Source organism: Myotis davidii, unplaced genomic scaffold, assembly GCF_000327345.1.
Source record: "Myotis davidii unplaced genomic scaffold, ASM32734v1 scaffold363, whole genome shotgun sequence".
NCBI lineage: Eukaryota > Metazoa > Chordata > Mammalia > Chiroptera > Vespertilionidae > Myotis > Myotis davidii.
Genome location: NW_006294069.1, coordinates 3,408,751 through 3,426,447, shown reverse-complemented (window position 1 = coordinate 3,426,447; position 17,697 = coordinate 3,408,751). Strand labels below are relative to the sequence as shown.

The following is a 17,697-nucleotide window of genomic DNA, read 5'->3' as shown; positions in this document are numbered from 1 at the left end:
GTTTCTCTCTCATCGATGTTTCTAACTCTCTATCTCTCTCCCTTCCTCTCTGTGAAAAATCAATAAAATATATTTTTTAAAAAATCAATGGAAAAATACCTTTGGGGGAAGATTAAGAAGAAAAACAAACAAGAATGCGTCAAGTACATACAGTATAGGAAGTATAAATGAAACTAATGGACAGAAGACTGTGAAGATTTCACAACTTGGATTTTTTGTCTCCTCGTCATGGTTATGTTTAAGGAATCCATGTAGTCTGAATAGTCAGAATCCATCACCCACAAAGCCATTCACTTATCGCGGTGGCTACTGCGTGCCTTTCGCTGTGACTCAAAGCTCCACTTTGCTCCCGAGCACACATCACCTCCTATGGCTTCAACTAAGCCTCCAGCAGGCAGAGAGAGCACCTCTGCTTCCTCTTGCCCATGAGGCTACTTATACACTTAGGAAACTAATTTCCACTGCTACAAATGCTGCCGTTTAAGGTCAAGGATTTTATTTATGACCTCTGCCCTCAGACAGCATCAAAAGACTACAGAAGAGGAAAAACAACAGTAACAATTATGGCTCTTTTTGGCCTACTATGGTTTTCCACCCACGGGGCTGTACAGAGGTGAGCCTTCTGCTCCTCGGAGTAGACCCCCGCTTGACAAATACTCACACTTTCATCGACTAGTTCTATGGAGAACAGCTTCCCTTCCCCTCGGGAGTTGCTCCAAGTCCGGATCTGACTTTTGTTGGTAACACGAGCACAAATAGTCCACCTAAAAAATCAAACGGAGTACATTAGTATTCCAAGTCTTACTTGGGAAAGATCTGAAAGGTTCCCTAACATCTTCCTGCAGCCTTTCTTATCTTGCACACACTCCATTTTTCAATATTAGCTGTATTTTAATCCACCTAATTAAACCCGAAGATGACACAAAGGTTTGACAGTTTATAGAATAAGCAAATAGTAAAACATACAGGTGATTTAACACTAACTCATTCTTCTGTCAAATAAGTAAATTTACAAACTCTCTCCCTTCTCCAAAAAGCATCACCAAGGCAACAATATCCCCTTAATGAAAGGTTTGAAGCTAGAAAATGCAGTAATACCAGCAATTATATTTTGCCACTATTTTCATTATGGGAACCGACACAGCTGGTGTCAAACTTCTGTCTCATTTCTCAAACACACTGAAGAGAAATACAAGGCTGTGGAACATGGTGTTGGTAAGTCACCAAAGCAAAGCAGTATGAACTCAGAAGCCACGAAACAGGAGGCACAGGATACGACATGCAGTCCTGGTGCCCATCCTGAACGTGGGCGTTGGGTACATTAGTTCTTCACTTATAATTTCACAGGAAAACGTATCTTCCCTACATTGCAAAGAACTGAAGAGAGCAACTGCTAAAATTAATTTTTAATGGAACAAAGTAATATAAAAGAAACATCTCTTCAGGGTATGCTAATGTGGCTAATACAAATAGGACAGATTCTTTTAGCCAACTATATCAGGGTAACATTTTTTAGACTAAAAGTCAGCAGTTTATATGATGAGAAGATAAACACCTTCTGAATTAGAATATTTAGTTTTACTCACAAGACTATCAACAAATTCTTTTTTTTTTTTGAGAGATGTCTACCATAAAAAATATTCTTTATTGATTTTAGAGAGAGGAAGAGAGAGGGGTAGAGAGATAGAAACAGCAATGACAGAGAAACATCAATCGCTGCAACCCAGGCATGTGCTCTGATGGGGAATCGAACCAATGACCTCTTGGTTCATGGGTCAATGCTCAATCACTGAGTCACATCAGCCAGGCTATCAAATGACTCTTAAAGCATTAAATATTTTAAATTTCAAACTGAATGAAGCCCAATATGCTATGGCAGACAACTCTTTTGGTCATTCTTGTCTGATAAGAGTGTTAAAGGTTGCAACAATTTGTACCCTCCTGCCCCTCAGGAAAAAACAAAAAAGAGGAAACCTAGTTTATGTGTGGTAGCAGTTCACTCACAAATAAGACAAGAGCCCATAATAACCTCTTATACTATTTTTGTTTTTTGTTAATCCAAGGATGTTTTTCCATTGATTTTTAGGGGGAGTGGAAGAGAGAGGGAAAGACAGAGAATCATCAATGTTAGAGAAACACATCAATTGGTTGCCTCCTGCACACATCCTGACCAGGGCCCAGGCCAGGGGAGGAGCCTGCAAGGTACATGCCCCTGACGGGAATCAAACCTGGGACCCCTTTTAGTCCATAGACCGAAGCTTTATCTGCTGAGCCAAACCGGCTCGGGCCTCTTACACTGCTTTATAAGTACATTCTGAACTTATTCTACGGAGTCACTCACTTGGATTGGTAAGGGGTGAGGCTGGCAATGGGTACCACTTTGGCCTGTGATCCCCCGGAACTGTTCACTAGGCTGGTACCTCCAGTTTTCCCAAATATCTTCGAGGCACCATAAGCCTTAGATACAGTGGAACCTTTAAAAACAAAAAGAATCATTAAACAGAATCATTATTCTATTTAAATTAACTCTCAATCACTAAGTTGTCACTGGTGAAATCGTAACGAACAAGAGGCAAAGTTTTTCCTTTTGAGCAAACAAGAGATATGGAAATCAAATAGAGACCAAAACAAGAGGCTAAAAAAACAATTGATGGAGAGGACTGGGCACACAGAAGTTCACTGTACATCTGCTGACTTAAATCCTGAGGTCAAGATGATGATGGTAATGAATCCAGATCCTGATCCACCCTTCTTAACCTTTTCTCTTGTATCAGTGGGCAAGATCATGGGTCAGAAAAAGAAAACCAACCTCCTTGAATGGTGAAACTGATGGAAGTCACTAGCTGCATAAGAAAAAGAGCAAAAAGAAAGGCTAAGAAGTAAGGGTCATAATGGATGAGCCATCCAAGGTGAAGGATGCTTGTCACAATTATATCACCTCAAAACACCCCCAGAAAACTCCCAATCCGCCACTGGTCTACAGGACTGACCAGCGCAGAACAGCTTATGGGATTGGGTTTAGTTGGGAGCAAAGGGCAAGAATCAGTTGTTGGTCCAGGACAAGGAGGTGGCCGGCCACCAGGATCCCTTCTGCCTCCTTAATCCAAGCCCGCGCAGCTGCCTCCACTGGAAAAGAATAGGCAATTAGAGCTTCTAAGCACATGAACTCCTTTGCACACAGTTTCTGTAAAGCTTCAACCTCCAAATTCAGAAAATATATTTTAGTCCAATGATTTCATATCTTCTATATCAAAACATTTCTTCATAATGGAATTTGGCTAGAAGTATAAATCTACCATTATTCAGCACTTATTGAGTTTCCACAGCAGGCACCACACTATTCTAGGTATTTGTAGCACTTAGTAAAAAAATATACAGAGACCGTCCCAGATTTTAAAATGTTCTATTTTAACTGCAGATTTGAGGGATGGCTACATGCACAACAATGATTATGCAAAGAAGCACATGTGCTCTGTAGAATATGTGTGTATGTATATATACCTAATACATAATACACAATTATGTAAAATACACAAACACATCCAGTTTTCATAGCTTCCCCTCAAAACATATCCAGTCTTTTTTCTTTTACCACCCAGCCGATGTGTGTTTAGAGAACAGATTTTAAAAATTAAATATTAATATAAGCCAAAGGCAGACAACAGAGAAAGTAAGGCTGTGGGAGGAGAGGTAAGAATAGCATACTCCTATCTGTATTTCAGCATAAGAAAGGGACTTTTTGGTTATTTACCATTTATTTATTTATTTTAAAAATAGAATTTTGTATTGATTTCAGAGAGAGAGGGAGAGAGAGAAACATCAATGATGAGAGAGAATCATGACCTCCTGGTTCACAGTCGACACTCAACCACTGAACCACATCAGCGGGGCAGTTATTTGCCATTTCAGATCATCCATTCTACCACCTCCCTTTCACAGTAGGTAATTTGACAGCTGTGTATGAATAGACGCACTTAGAGATAGAAAGCAGGCAGACAGATTTTGTAAGGTAGATGAAAACGTCAAGACCAATGGGGGAAAGTCACATGTCTTGACAGTTTCACAAAAAACATTACTGATGTGCTAACTTTGCCTTTTTTAGGCTCTTAGCATTGAACAACAGAAACCAGTCGGGAGGAGAGGATATGGTGCATGTGAAGCTGAACAGAAAAAAAGCGCCTCTGAAGAGGAATCCAACCAAATTCTACAAATCATCATTTTCAATGGTGGTTCCTGAAGTAAAGGCCAGGAGGAACCAAAATGATTCCATCACAGCCCCCGAGGACCAGCTGCGGAGAAAGTTAAAAGAAGAAACCATTTCTCATCCGTAAGACTGAGAAGCAAATCTATGACCAATATAAATGACACTGTCTGCAAGCTAAGATAAATACTCAAGAGCCCCAAATGGGAAACTTGGAGAGAGACAAGCCACATTTAATAAGCGCATCCTAGATAGTTAAAAGGCTAGAATTTAAAAGCTATGTAAATTCACAAAGTCAAGAGGGTGTAAAACTCCAAGATGTGAGAAACTACCAGACATACTATTAATAGAGAACCATGTATCATACCGATAAAAAATGGCATATTAAGTATCTTTAAAATACTATCTTTAATCATTTTTTCAATCATATGCTTTGTAATAAGAACTAGACTTATTCTTTGTCACGAATGGCATTCTGAACATTCCCTTTAGTCCCAGATTGAATTTCAAAACATTATTCAAAAGCCTGACACATAATCAGCACGTAGCCTCCTGTGGCGGGCCTTACCCATTCCCGAGCTCCCATTCTGTGGCTGGGGCTTGCTGGCTGGTGGACTGGTTGCTGAGACCGGAGAAGGAACTACCTGCTGCTGCCCGTGTCCTGAGGATCAAAAGAGAAAGACCGTTTGGTGCAAATCATTTGGGTTAGAAGATTTAAACTTAAGCAGAATAAATACCCTGACAGAATCTGAATGTTCTGATTTTGTCAGACCCTCAGGGTTCAGGATTCATGCTGGGGCAGCCAGTAGCATGCAGTGAATCTGCTAGGCGGTTCGCTTTTGTTTTCATTACATTAAAGGTTGGCGCCATTTACCTTTCACCTGCTTATAATTGATAGCTTTCGGTTTTAATGAGGTTCTCCCCTAAAGCCTTGCCCATTTCTCTTGCATGAACCTGAGGTAAAGTCACTGGGCTGAATCTGTGACAATACCACTATTTCCATAGCAACAAATCGATGTCATCAACAGAACTCTGTTCACGGCAGGCTCTATTAGAAGAAAAGACTGGGTGGTAGGAAAAACCTAAAAGCAGTTCAATTGTCTCTGAAGTGCTCCAGCTTCAAAGGAAAGCAGGCATTCAGAAAGGATTCTACCCCTTCCCTCCCAAACAAAGCGGCCTTATTTTGCAACTGACAGCGGTGGAAAATGTGAGTTGAAAGAGGCTTAGGTACCATGAGGTGCTGGAGAACCGTCACAGCAGGGAGAGATGCCAGCAGAGTTCAGAAACAGGTATGTCAAGGAAACAGGAAGATTAAAAGGAAAGGAGGGGAGATGAACATGTCTCTCAAGCAGAAAATAAGAAATGCCCGCATCCTTCCTACAAATGTTTATGAAGTTGAAAATGTTAAAATGGCAAAATACACCTAATTGAAAAAAAAGGGGAGATAGATTTGTGGAATTTGACTTGCCTAATTGGCACTAGAAGTACAAGTCAACCTAATCTGGGCTGCTCTCACCAAGAGTGCTTGCAGCACACAAGTGTAGCTCAAAAAAAAATTTCCTAGAGAGCCCTAAGAACAAAGATGGTGAGCACAGCCGACAGCTCCCCACCTGCCGCCTCACCTCGGCCCCCTCCAACCGCTGGGCTGACTCCAGTGTCGGGGTCTCCAAGGCCCTCACTCAAATGGGCACATTACACACTGATGTCATTTCCTCCTGCCAATATGACTCTTCACTGGTACAACTAAATGAGAGTTAGCTGTGCCATTAGAGTAAAATTAATTTAGCATAAAATTAAAAAGGTTAAACAGAATTGTTTATTCTTTACTTCTTCCTATGGAGAGAAAAATTGTCCTTATTTACATAGAAAGAGTCTAGATTCTTGATAATACTGTTAGCTTTTCCACTATCTTGAATTTACAAAGTGTCACAGAAATTGAATGGGAGAATTGCTCTTCTCTGATAATGTGTCTTATGGAGGAACATTTTGAGATTTTACAGTGAACCTTTTTTTAAAAAAATCAGTAGGGAAAACATGAGTTGCTCAGTAAACAGTGTTAGGAGCTAATGGGGGGAGGGGGGAGAATGCATTTTCCCCCTGCTTTATGAAATATATTAAAAAGAACGGAAAGATTTAAACATTCAAAGACGTTACCATAAAAATACACAAAGCCCTGCTCTACTCCACCCTAGTTCTCTCTCTTCCATTGTCTCAAATATGTACGAACTCTCAAGTCCTTTTCTCATTACCATGCCCGCTTCTTCAAATAGCTTGTTAAACAGAACATGGTCATGGGACCATGCTGATCGCTTACCTTTAGTTTCTATCAAAACGTAACCATAAGAGATCAACTAAAGGACATGTATGCATGCATCTGAGCATAACCAATGGACACACACAGTAGGAGGGTAAGGGCATATGCTGGGGGGTGGGAGCAGCCAGGGAGAGGTCAATGGGGGAAAAAGGAGACTCATGTAATACTTTAAACAATAAAAAATTTAAATTAAAAAAACAAAAAACAACAAAAAAACCATAACCAACCTTACCCTAGCTGGTTTGGCTCAGTAGATATAGCATCAGCCTGCGGACTGAAGGGTCCCAGGTTCAATTCCAGTAAAGGGCACGGGTTGTGGGCTCGATCCCCAATTGTGGGCATGGAGGCAACCGATCCATGGTTCTCTATCACCATTGATGTTTCTATCTCTCTCTCTCCCTCTCCCTTCCTCTGTGAAATCAATAAAATTTTTAAAAAAAGGAACCAACCTTTATGAGGCACCTATAGTAGTCAAATTCTGAGAAAGAAAGTAGAACAATGGAGTGGAAAATGGGGAGTTACTGTTTCACGGGTATAGATTTTCAATCTGGGATGATGAAAGAGTTCTGAAGTGGGGATGGCTGCCTAACAACAAGAATTACTTAAATGCCACTAAACTGTACACTTAAAAGGTGGTGAAGGTGCCTTGGCCAGTGTGCCTCAGTTGGTTGGAGCATCATCCTGTGTACCACAGGTTCTCAGGTTCTATTCCCAGTCGAGGTGTAAACAGGAGGCAACCGATCGATGTTTCTCTCTTGCATCAATCTCTCTCTCACACATACCAATGAAAAAATATCCTTCGGTAAGGATTTTTAAAAAAATGGTTATGGTATAAATTTTGTTATGTACACTTTACCACAATTTTTATTTATTTTTAATTGATTGTTGATTTTTTAGAGAGAAAGTAGGCATTGATAATAGCTACCATATTTTGAGTGCTTACTATGCACCAGGTATAAAATTAAGTGCACTGTTCCATTTAATCTTTAACTCTATGATATAGATAGTATTATTATACCCATTTAACAGGTGAGAAAACTGGGTTACAGAGGTCAAGTAACTTGCCCAAAGTCACACAGCGAGGAAGAGGCAAAACATCATCTTGAACCCAGATTTGTCTGGTTAGATCCATCTGCTTCACTATGCAGTTAATTTTTAATTGTAAGCAACCAATTCTGGCAGCTAAAATTCTAATTACATCGAACATAACTAATAACCCTAATATCTGGTAGCTAGGAAACATTACTAATCTACTTATCAGAGCAATCATCAACTCCTGCTTTGGACTGCATCTGCAAATCTGGCACAGGACACAAGAGACAGTCTCAAAGTAACTGGATGGCAAGGACCCTGGTGCATCCTAAAGAGCAACCATTGCTCTTCAATTTAATGCACTGCAACACCGCCACTAACCACAGACCTGAAAGAAATTAGTCTACAGCTAAATAAACATCTTTCTAAAATATAAAATTATACCCCAAAACAGAAGTGCATAGACTCAACTTCTGATAATCTGTTTTGTGCCACCTGCAAATCAAACCATTTCAGTAAGAAGGATCAAGATTGTAATTCGTAGACTCTTTTGTTCTATGCTGGCTTCATATAACTGGCTCTGACCCAGGAGGAAAATGGGATATTTAAAAGTAGACTCTAGCCCTAGCTGGTTTGGCTCAATGAAGAGAGTGTCGGCCTGCAGACTGAAGGGTGCCAGGTTTGATTCCAGTCAAGGGCACATGCCTGGGTTGTGGGCTCGATCCCCAGTAGAAGGCTTGCAGGAGGCAGCCAGTCAATGATTCTCTCTCAGCTTCTTGCACATCTCCTACTGGGGATGTACCCGCAACCCAGGTACATGCCATTGACCGGAATCGAACCCGAGGTCCTTCAGTCTTTGGGCTGACCCTCTATCCACTGAGCCAAACCAAGCAGGGTCTATCACAGCGGTTCTCAACCTGTGGGTCGCGACCCCTTTGGGGCTCGAACAACCCTTTCACAGGGGTCGCCTAAGACCATCGGAAAACACATATATAATTACATATTTTTTTGTGATTAATCACTATGCTTTAATTATGTTCAATTTGTAACAATGAAAGTACATCCTGCATATCAGATATTTACATGACGATTCATAACAGTAGCAAAATTACAGTTATGAAGTAGCAACGAAAATAATTTTATGGTTGGGGGTCACCACAACATGAGGAACTGTATTAAAGGGTCGTGGCATTAGGAAGGTTGAGAACCACTGGTCTATCACTTTTATTATCATTATAATGGCAAGTGAGCCACCAGCAGATAAAAATTAGGTAACGCATGATGGAGTACAGAGTGACAAAAACTCAATTTCTACTAACAAGTGCTTTTTTAACAACAGGCACAAAGACTATAAAGAGTCAATCCAATAGTTATAATTTCCTGCTGGCAGAAACAGACAGAATTGGGCTGAAAAAAAATCCAACTAGTAATAGTAAGCAATACTATGAAGTAGCATGTAAGAAATTTAAGTCTAAGTAAAATATTATAGTTAGAAATGGTGTAGGTATATAGAACTGATATACATATTGACAAAAATATATAGTGGTTAATATGGGAGACTTAAAATCATCCAATCCAGTATTGTAAGAAACAGGAATTGTGTTTGAAGTTTCATTTCTCACATTTTGAAAATCCTGTATTTGTGTGATGCAGTCAGTACTAGTACCATAGAACAATTTCAGTGCACATTCTGGAATTCCTCTGCCTATTTCTGGGCTGGAGTTAGTCAATCATTTTACTGATCATCTGATATGTCAGAGGTTCGGGGTTAGGTGATGGGAGGATACAAACCTAACTTTCCTTCTCTACCCACTAGTAGCAGTTCCCTTGCTCTCACAACAGACAATTAGCAAACATTTCTGTGAAATTGGTAGCAATCATTGTGACAAAGCCATTTCTATCATGGCCCAAGTAACACCGGTTATTGACCTAGTTACAAAGACATTCAATAGCAAATAACCCTAAACAGAAAAATTTTCTCTCCTTCCCCCTGCACTTAGATCCTGAAGAAAGGGAAGAACCAGTGGACATGGATACTGAAACAAAGGAGTTTTCCCCACAGCTCTATAGTTCTAACCCCAAGCGGTAATTAACTTTTAACTCTTTATCTTTATTCCAAATGCTTTTGCCCTTGAAACACAAAACGTCCAAACAATCATTCAATTAAAGTCAACATAAAAAAAAAAACACATTAGAAATATGGCCAAAGGTGATAAAACTGGGCACCATCATCTCTCCCTCACCTCTGCACCATCCAAAGATTTCCTGAAGATGCTGAGAAACGCTGTCTTAGCTGTCCTTCCTGAAAGCTGAGAGTAAGATGAGCCACCTCCTGCTCAGGCACACACTTGGGGTGCAGGTTTGATCCCTAGTCGGGGAGCCTATGAAAGGTTTGATGTTTCTCTCTCTCTCCCCCCATTCCTCTCTCTAAGCATGTCCTTGGGTGAGGAATAAAAAATACAATAAAATAAAACCTAGAGGTTCCATTTCTGGAAGAAGCATGGGAATAACCTAGTCCCAAATCTGCCCACTTCTCCTAAAAATTACATAGAGCAACAAAGAGAATAAATACTCACACTAGACCCAAACACCCGTATACAGACTACATCTTTAATGAAACTAGGGAACTAAGAAAACCCACAAATTATAAATTATGTGAAAGTGAAGCCCCAAACACTACAAACCAAGAAACCACAATGGTAAGACAAAAGCAGGATAAATTATTTAAATGTAAAAAATAAAATCTTGCAGGTACTAGTATAGAACATGGGTGAATGTCTTAACTTTGGAGCAAGGAAGACCTTTCTAACTACAGCTTCAAATCCCAAAGTCATAATAAAATAATTGGAAAGTCAACTTCTAAAAACAAAAACACAGCTGCATAGCAGAAACACCAGAAGCAGAATAAAAAAGACTTTGTAACTCATATCGGAGAAAATGGATTGCTCTCCCTCTACTTTTAAGTATGTTTTTTTGTTGTTGTTGTTTTAATTGATTTCAGAGAAAGGAAGGGAGGAGAGAGAGAAAGAAACAATGATGAGAGAGAATCATCGATCGGCTGCATCCTGCATGCCCCCTACTGGGGATCGAGCCCGTAACCCAGGCATTTGCCCTGACCGGAATCAAATCCTGGCCTTCTGGTTCATGGGTCAACGCTCAACCACAGGGACACACTTGCCGCCCCCTCTCTCTACTTTTTTTTTTTTATTATTGATTTTTTATAGAGAGGAAGGGAGAGAGAGAGTTAGAAACATCGATCAGCTGCCTCCTGCACATCCCCTACTGGGGATGTGCCCGAAACCCAGGTACATGCCCTTGACCGGAATCGAACCTGGGACCTTTCAGTCCGCAAGCCGACACTCTATCTACTGAGCCAAACCGGTTTCGGCCCCTCTCTCTACTTTTTAAAGAACTGTTAAAAATTGAGAAAAAAAGAGACAATCCAAAAGACAAATAAATAATACAAAAGTTAGTTCACAGGAATAAAAGGCCCTTAAGTGTTTAAAGGGATGCTCACCTTGCTCAGAATGCAGCTACCTACATGGAGATGCTGGTTTTCATCTATCAGACTGGCAAATATTCAGAACTTTAACAAGAGAGGATGCTATTAATATTCACATAGCTTCTTCACACACTTGTGAAGAAACCAGTATTTTCATGCCTTGCTGGTGGGAATGCAAAATGATAACATTCCATGGAGGGGACTCCAACCATACCCACTACCTTTCTACCACAGATGCATTTACCCACTGATCCAGCAATCTCATTTCTGGCAATAAAACCCCATCTGCCCATAGACCTGCATATATACAAAGTTATTCATTGCAGTAATATTGTAACAATATGAAAACAACTCAAGTATCCATCAATAAAGGGCTAGTTATATTATGGAGCAGCCACACAACAGAACACTCTATAACCATAAAAAAAGGGGGGGGGGGGGGTCCAGCTGGCGTGGCTTGGTGGTTGAGTGTAGACCTATGAACCAGGGGGTCGTGGTTCGATTCCTGGTCAGGGCACATGCCCGGGTTGCGGGCTCGATCCCCAGTGTGGGGTGTGCTGGAGGCAGCCGATTGATCAATGATTCTCTCTCATCATTGATATTTCTGTCTCTCCTATTCCCTTCCTCTCTGAAATAAATAATTATATTTTTTTAAAAAAAGAGGAAGATCTCCCAGTGTATATACATATGGAACTATCTTTAAGCTGAAAGTTTTTTTAAAAGCAGAATAAAAAATAGCCCTGGCCTGTGGCTCTGTTTTTTTTTTTGAAGGGAAACTAACATTTATTGAGTGACTACTGTACATGTGGGGGCCTTGTGTTTGATGCCCAGTCAGGGCACATGCCTAGGTTGTAGGTTCCGTCCTCGGCCACAGTCCGGGCACATGCAAGAGGCAAACAATTGATATTTTCTTCTCTCTCTCCCTGTCTCCCTCCTCCCTCTCTCTCTCAAAATCAATGAAAATGTCCTCGGGTAAGGATTTTTTTTTTAAAGACAAGATGATGTACATAGTATCCTGCCTTTTGTACATATTCATTCATTAAAACTTATATAGTTTTTAAAAATTGAAGATATTCAGATAGCTTTTAAAAGAAACATTAATTGTTGAATAGATTAATATAGCTACATGCTTCAAGTCAAAACTACAAAAGTATGTATTCAAAGAAATCTTACTCCCACCCTGTCTCCTGCCACATTGTTCCTATCCATCAAGAGATAACCACTGCCCAGCCAGTGTGGCAAAGTGGTTGAGTGTCAATCCATGAACGAAGAGGTCACCGGTCCCATTGGGTCACATGCCTGGGTTTCGGGCTCGATCCCCAGAGGAGGCATGCAGGAGGCAGCCAATCAATGTTTCTCTCTCTTTCTCCCTCTCCTGTCCTCTCTCTCTAAAAGCAATAAAAACATATTTTTTTTAAAAAAAAAAGATAATCACTGTTGCCCTGGCCAGGTGATTCAGATGGTTAGCACATCATCCCAATACGCCAAGAATGCGGGCTTAATCCCCCGTCAGGGCACATACAAGAAGCAACCAATGAATGCATAAATAAGTGGAACAACAAATCAATGCTTCTCTCGCTCCCCCTTTCTCTCTGATATCAATAAATTAAAAAAGAGAGAGAGAGAGAGATAATCACTGTTGGGAGGACACTGGGAAAATGGCAAGCACAGGAAGCACCAGTAACCTACCTCCCAACCTAAACTACAATTGCACGGGAAGAATCTGTCTGCTATCACTGTTTTGGAGGAAGCAGTCCTATGGGATTGAGCAGTCAGCCTGTGGGATCTGTTGCTAACTCCAAGCAGGTAGTATCAGAACTGAACTGAATTGAATTATAGGACTCCCAGCTGGTGTCTACAGAGAATTCAAGAACTGGTTAGTGCGGGGAAACTCTGCCTACATCTAGTCACTGAAGTGCTGGAAATGTGAGTGTTGAGTAAAGAGAAAAACAGAGGAGAGATTTTTCCTTTACAAAATCTAATCATCATTTCTTCAGTCCTGAAGAAAACTGAAAGAACCTGGGTCCCAGGCCCCAAATCACTAGTTTTATTACGACTAACAAATCAAACTGAATCCAAAAGGTAGAATTCCAGATCTATAGAGAGGTATTCATTTGAGTGCTACAACCTATAAAAAGCATTTTACCTTCATTATAGGGCGCTGGATTGCCAATCTTTACTCCAACTGCTTCCGCTGATTTCAAAACCTCTAACTCCATCAAAATAACTACTCTCCTAGAAAGGCAAAGAAAGAGAATCAAGTTAGAAAAAAATAAATTCAGAAGCCCTTCACATGACAAGCTCCTTAAAAAGCTTTCCCCCAATAATCATTTTGATAAAAACGATTTCCCTTTGTCAGCTGGTTTTCCTTACTGAATAACTTGAGAAATATATGATGGCAATTCCTACATAAGTATTTCCCTTAATCTTTCACTGCATCAATATCAAGGCTTCTTATGATCACAGGGTTTTCATTTCTCATCTCGTCCCTTAATTAAAATGCAGTGTCCTTATGATGTACCATATCTTCAAGGAGCAAATGATATGATAAGAATTTAGATTGATAAGCACAAGAATATGTGGCTTCCAACAAGAGATTATCTGTTTTTAGAAACATTTCTCAGTGAAAACCAATATGACTGTAGGTTTCTTTTTAAGTAATTATCACCTAAGAATATACAGTTCTTTGACCTATTTTTAACTCTGATTAAAACCCACCTAAGAATATACAGTTCTTTGACCTATTTTTAACTCTGATTAACTTCCCAAGGGCCACAGGCCAAAAAAACCCTTTCATGTGGCCTTCAGGCTCTGCATGGTCTGGCCTTTGCTAAGCTCCAGCTCATCTCATGCTAGTTCCCCAAGGATCCCTACTCTATAGGCACACTGTTTTCTTTCAGCTTCTGGTATATGCTATGTTCTCTCCTGCCACAGGGCCTTTGCATATGCCATTCTGATGGGGTGGCCTTCTCTTATTCTGCCTCTTCTAATACTCATTTTTTGGCTTTCATCTCATATCACTTCTTTAAGAGACACTTCCCTAAACATTAGTTTAGATCAGGTTTCTGTTATCCTCTTTTCTATAGCCATGATTGCTTTCCTTCAGCTCACTTCTATGGGGTTTAATTAACATATATGAACATAAAATTATTACTATACTAGAGGCCCAGTGCACTGGGAGTGGGAGGAGGGGTCCTTCAGCCTGGCCTGTGCCCTCATGTAGCCCAGGAGCCCTCAGGAGATGTCCAACTGATGGCTTAGGCCTGCTCAGTGGGGAGCGGGCCTAAGCCGCAGTCTGGCCTCCCTCTGCAGGAGGCAACTGGTGGGCCAGTCAGGGGACGGTGCTGGTCAGCCCTGCCCACCCATCACCGTCCCCTCCCTCTGCCCGCTGGCAAGCGCCTTGGCTGGCCTGGTGCCGCCTGCTCGCTGGGCCAACCGTTCATTCGCCATTCAGTCAACTTGCACATTATGCTTTTATTATATAGGATAGTATATATGTTCATTATTTATTTATTCATGCATGCAGGGGTGGGCCAAAGTAGGTTTACAGTTGTTCGTATGGAAAATACAATAATTAATGATACAAGAATAAACTCTGTTTTGCATTCACAACTGTAAATTTACTTTTGCCCACCCCTGTATATATAATTGCATATTCATGATTTGATCATCTATTTCTCCTACTAGCCCAGGGGTGGGCAAACTTTTTGACTCGAGGGCCACAATGGGTTCTTAAACTGGACCGGAGGGCCGGAACAAAAGCATGGATGGAGTGTTTGTGTGAACTAATATAAATTCAAAGTAAACATCATTACATAAAAGGGTACGGTCTTTTTTTTCAATAGTTTTATTCATTTCAAACGGGCCGGATCTGGCCCACGGGCCGTAGTTTGCCCACGGCTGTACTAGACTATACTTTCGATGAGGGCAGGTATCCTCTTGTGCTTAATGCACAACTGGTCCACAGTTGTTGCTCAATACAAACTTGTAAGAACATCATGATCATATCTGTATTTTAAAGAAAACACAACATGAAAAAGGAATTTTCGGGAAACACAAGTGGAGGCAGAGAGACCAACAGAAAAGAATTGATGGTAGTGGCAATACTGATAAAAACTTTTAAAAGGTGGATGGGTTGAAGCAATATTTAAGGAGTTATAAACTCAACTTCATGTTGCATCCTTTAAGTGATCTGATGGCCATTATTTTGAATTTTTACATACAAATGGTCAGTTTGTGCTACTTTTTTTTTTATCAGGTTTTCATATCAAAGTTATATTATTTCAATAAAGAAGTTTGAAACTATCTATTCCTGAAAATCAGATACAGATTCTCTATAAAAACTATCAGATAGATATTTAGTGGTGGAAATTCCCCTCCAAAATTATACAAATTAGTTCCTAAAAGAAAAAAAAAAAGGAAGGTTTATCAATCACTTAGCATTACCCTAATACTAAAACCTTAGAGAAAACACACTAAAAAAAAACCCAAAACGTGTTTTATAATATACATACAACCTAAATAAAATGTTAGCAAGATGAATCCAGCAGCATATCACAAGCATACACCAATCCAAATATACAGAAAACACAGATAAAAACACATTACGACTTTATAGGGATATAACCAGCAACATCCAGTCAGTGAGAAACTGCATAAGCATAAAGAACGAATTATATTGCCCTGGCAGGTGTGACTCAGTGGTGGGGGCATCCGTCTGAACACAGAAGGGTTGTGGGTTCGATTTCCAGGCAAGGGCACATATGTAGGTTGCAGGTTCCATCCCAGTCAGGGCACATGCAGGAGGCAACCATCGAAAATATCCTCTGGTGAGGATTAACAAAAATAAAACAAACAAAAAGAATGAATTGCCTGGTTTCTTCAACAACTAAAATAGTAAGGGGGAAAATTTATGGAGGAGGAACCTAAAGATTCAGAGACTTAAAAGAACTAGCATCCTACTGTAGTGTGAACCTTACTTTGGATCTTGATTCAGATAAATTATTTAGACAAACACAGACATGAATAGTTGTTTCTCTCTCTTTCTCCCCGCTCCCTTCCACTCTCTCTAAAAAGCAATGGAAAAAATATCCTTAGGTGAGGATTAACAATAGCAACAAAAAAGGGTTCTTGTCTTTCAAAGATATATGCTAAGGTATTTATGGATGAAATAATATATGTGAGATTTGTTTCAAAATTATAGAGGAGAATAAATGTGGAAGGGACAAGACAAAACTAGATTGACTATCAGGTGGTATAATTTGAAGCTGTATGATGGAACATATGGGTATTCATATACTACATTCTTTTTATTAAATACGTTTTTATTAATTTTAGAGAGAGGAAGGAAGAGGGGAAGAGAGAGAGAAACATCTTAGGCTGCCTCCTGCACATCCCCTACCCAGGATCAAGCCCAAAACCTGGGCATGTGCCCCAACCAGGAATCGAACTGGTGACCTCCCGGTGCACAGGACTACACTCAATAAACAGCCACACCGGCCAGGGCTTCCTATATTACACTAGAGGCCTGGTGCATGAAATTCACACACGGGTGCGGTCCCTAGGCCTGGCCGGCAATAGAAGCGCGAGCATCTGGTGTGGAAGGGCAGGTCCCAGCTGACCTCTGGGCCCTGGGCAGCACCTGGGCCCCCGCACAGCCCACTCCGACTGAGTCACGGCGCCTAAGTCCCCACGCGGAGATGCAGTGAGCACTGCTGGATGTTGTGGGCCAGGGTGCAGCGTGGGCCTCTGGGTGGCCCAACTGCACTACATGGAAGTCGGGCAGGCAGTGCACTCTCTCCCAGGCAGCTGTGCAGACCCACTCCTGCGTGAACCCACGGGGAGCCCACTGGCCCCTTCGAGTCCAGCCCCTGCGGTCCTGGTAGCTGTGGCCCAGGCTCACCCGGAAGAGGCCACGTGGGCGCAGGGCAGGCTCCTCACAGCCACCTGTCAAGCCCTGGCATCCCGGGGGAGGGTAGCAGGGGGAGTGAGAGCAAGCTTGGCAAACACCCCACATTCTCACCACACCTGTTACCACAAAAAGAGGATGAAAAGGACATATAACCTCCATGGCACTGACACAGAATCGACAAATAGATCAATGGAAAAGATGGCAAACTCAGAGTAAATTAAATAAATGAAATACCAATCTCTCAGTATCTACTTCTACCACCAATCCTCAATTCTCTACAGAGCTATCAGAATAACCTTTAGGAAAGTTTTTAAAACTTAAATCAGATCATAGCACTGCTGCCCTTCTCAACACCCCACGGCTTCCCATCACACTTAGAATAAAGCCTAAACTCTTTACTAGGGTCTATAGGCCCTTCATGATATGGGCTATCCATTTAGAAAAAAATTAAGCTAATTCCTCCTTCATATCCCAGGTAAAAATAAGTCACAGGTGAAGTATTTAATTCCATGTCACAAGGTACCATAAGCAAACTATAATAAAGCAGGGATAAAATATTTGAAACTGTTAACAAAAAATTAATCAGTATCACAAGTTTAAAAAGAGTTCCTCCCCCCCACCACAAAAACATGAACAAAGTATACAATAAAATGCTATTCAGAGAAGAACTACAAATAGTCAATAAATACATGAAAAGATGCTTGATCTCATTAATAAAAATTTAAATTTTAAAAATG

The 17,697-nt window shown here is 40.8% G+C and overlaps 1 protein-coding gene across 1 annotated transcript in view; it reads right to left on the bottom strand.

Annotated features, from left to right (window-relative positions):
- RPA1 (replication protein A1) overlaps positions 1-17,697 on the bottom strand; it is a 51,256-nt gene that overhangs the window by 15,386 nt on the left and 18,173 nt on the right. The window contains exons 5-8 of the mRNA XM_006768098.2: positions 13,196-13,284; positions 4,770-4,862; positions 2,342-2,474; positions 662-764 (exon numbers count right to left, since the gene is read on the bottom strand). Of these exons, the coding sequence (XP_006768161.1) occupies positions 662-764; positions 2,342-2,474; positions 4,770-4,862; positions 13,196-13,284 (418 nt within the window). The remainder of the gene's footprint in view (positions 1-661; positions 765-2,341; positions 2,475-4,769; positions 4,863-13,195; positions 13,285-17,697) is intronic.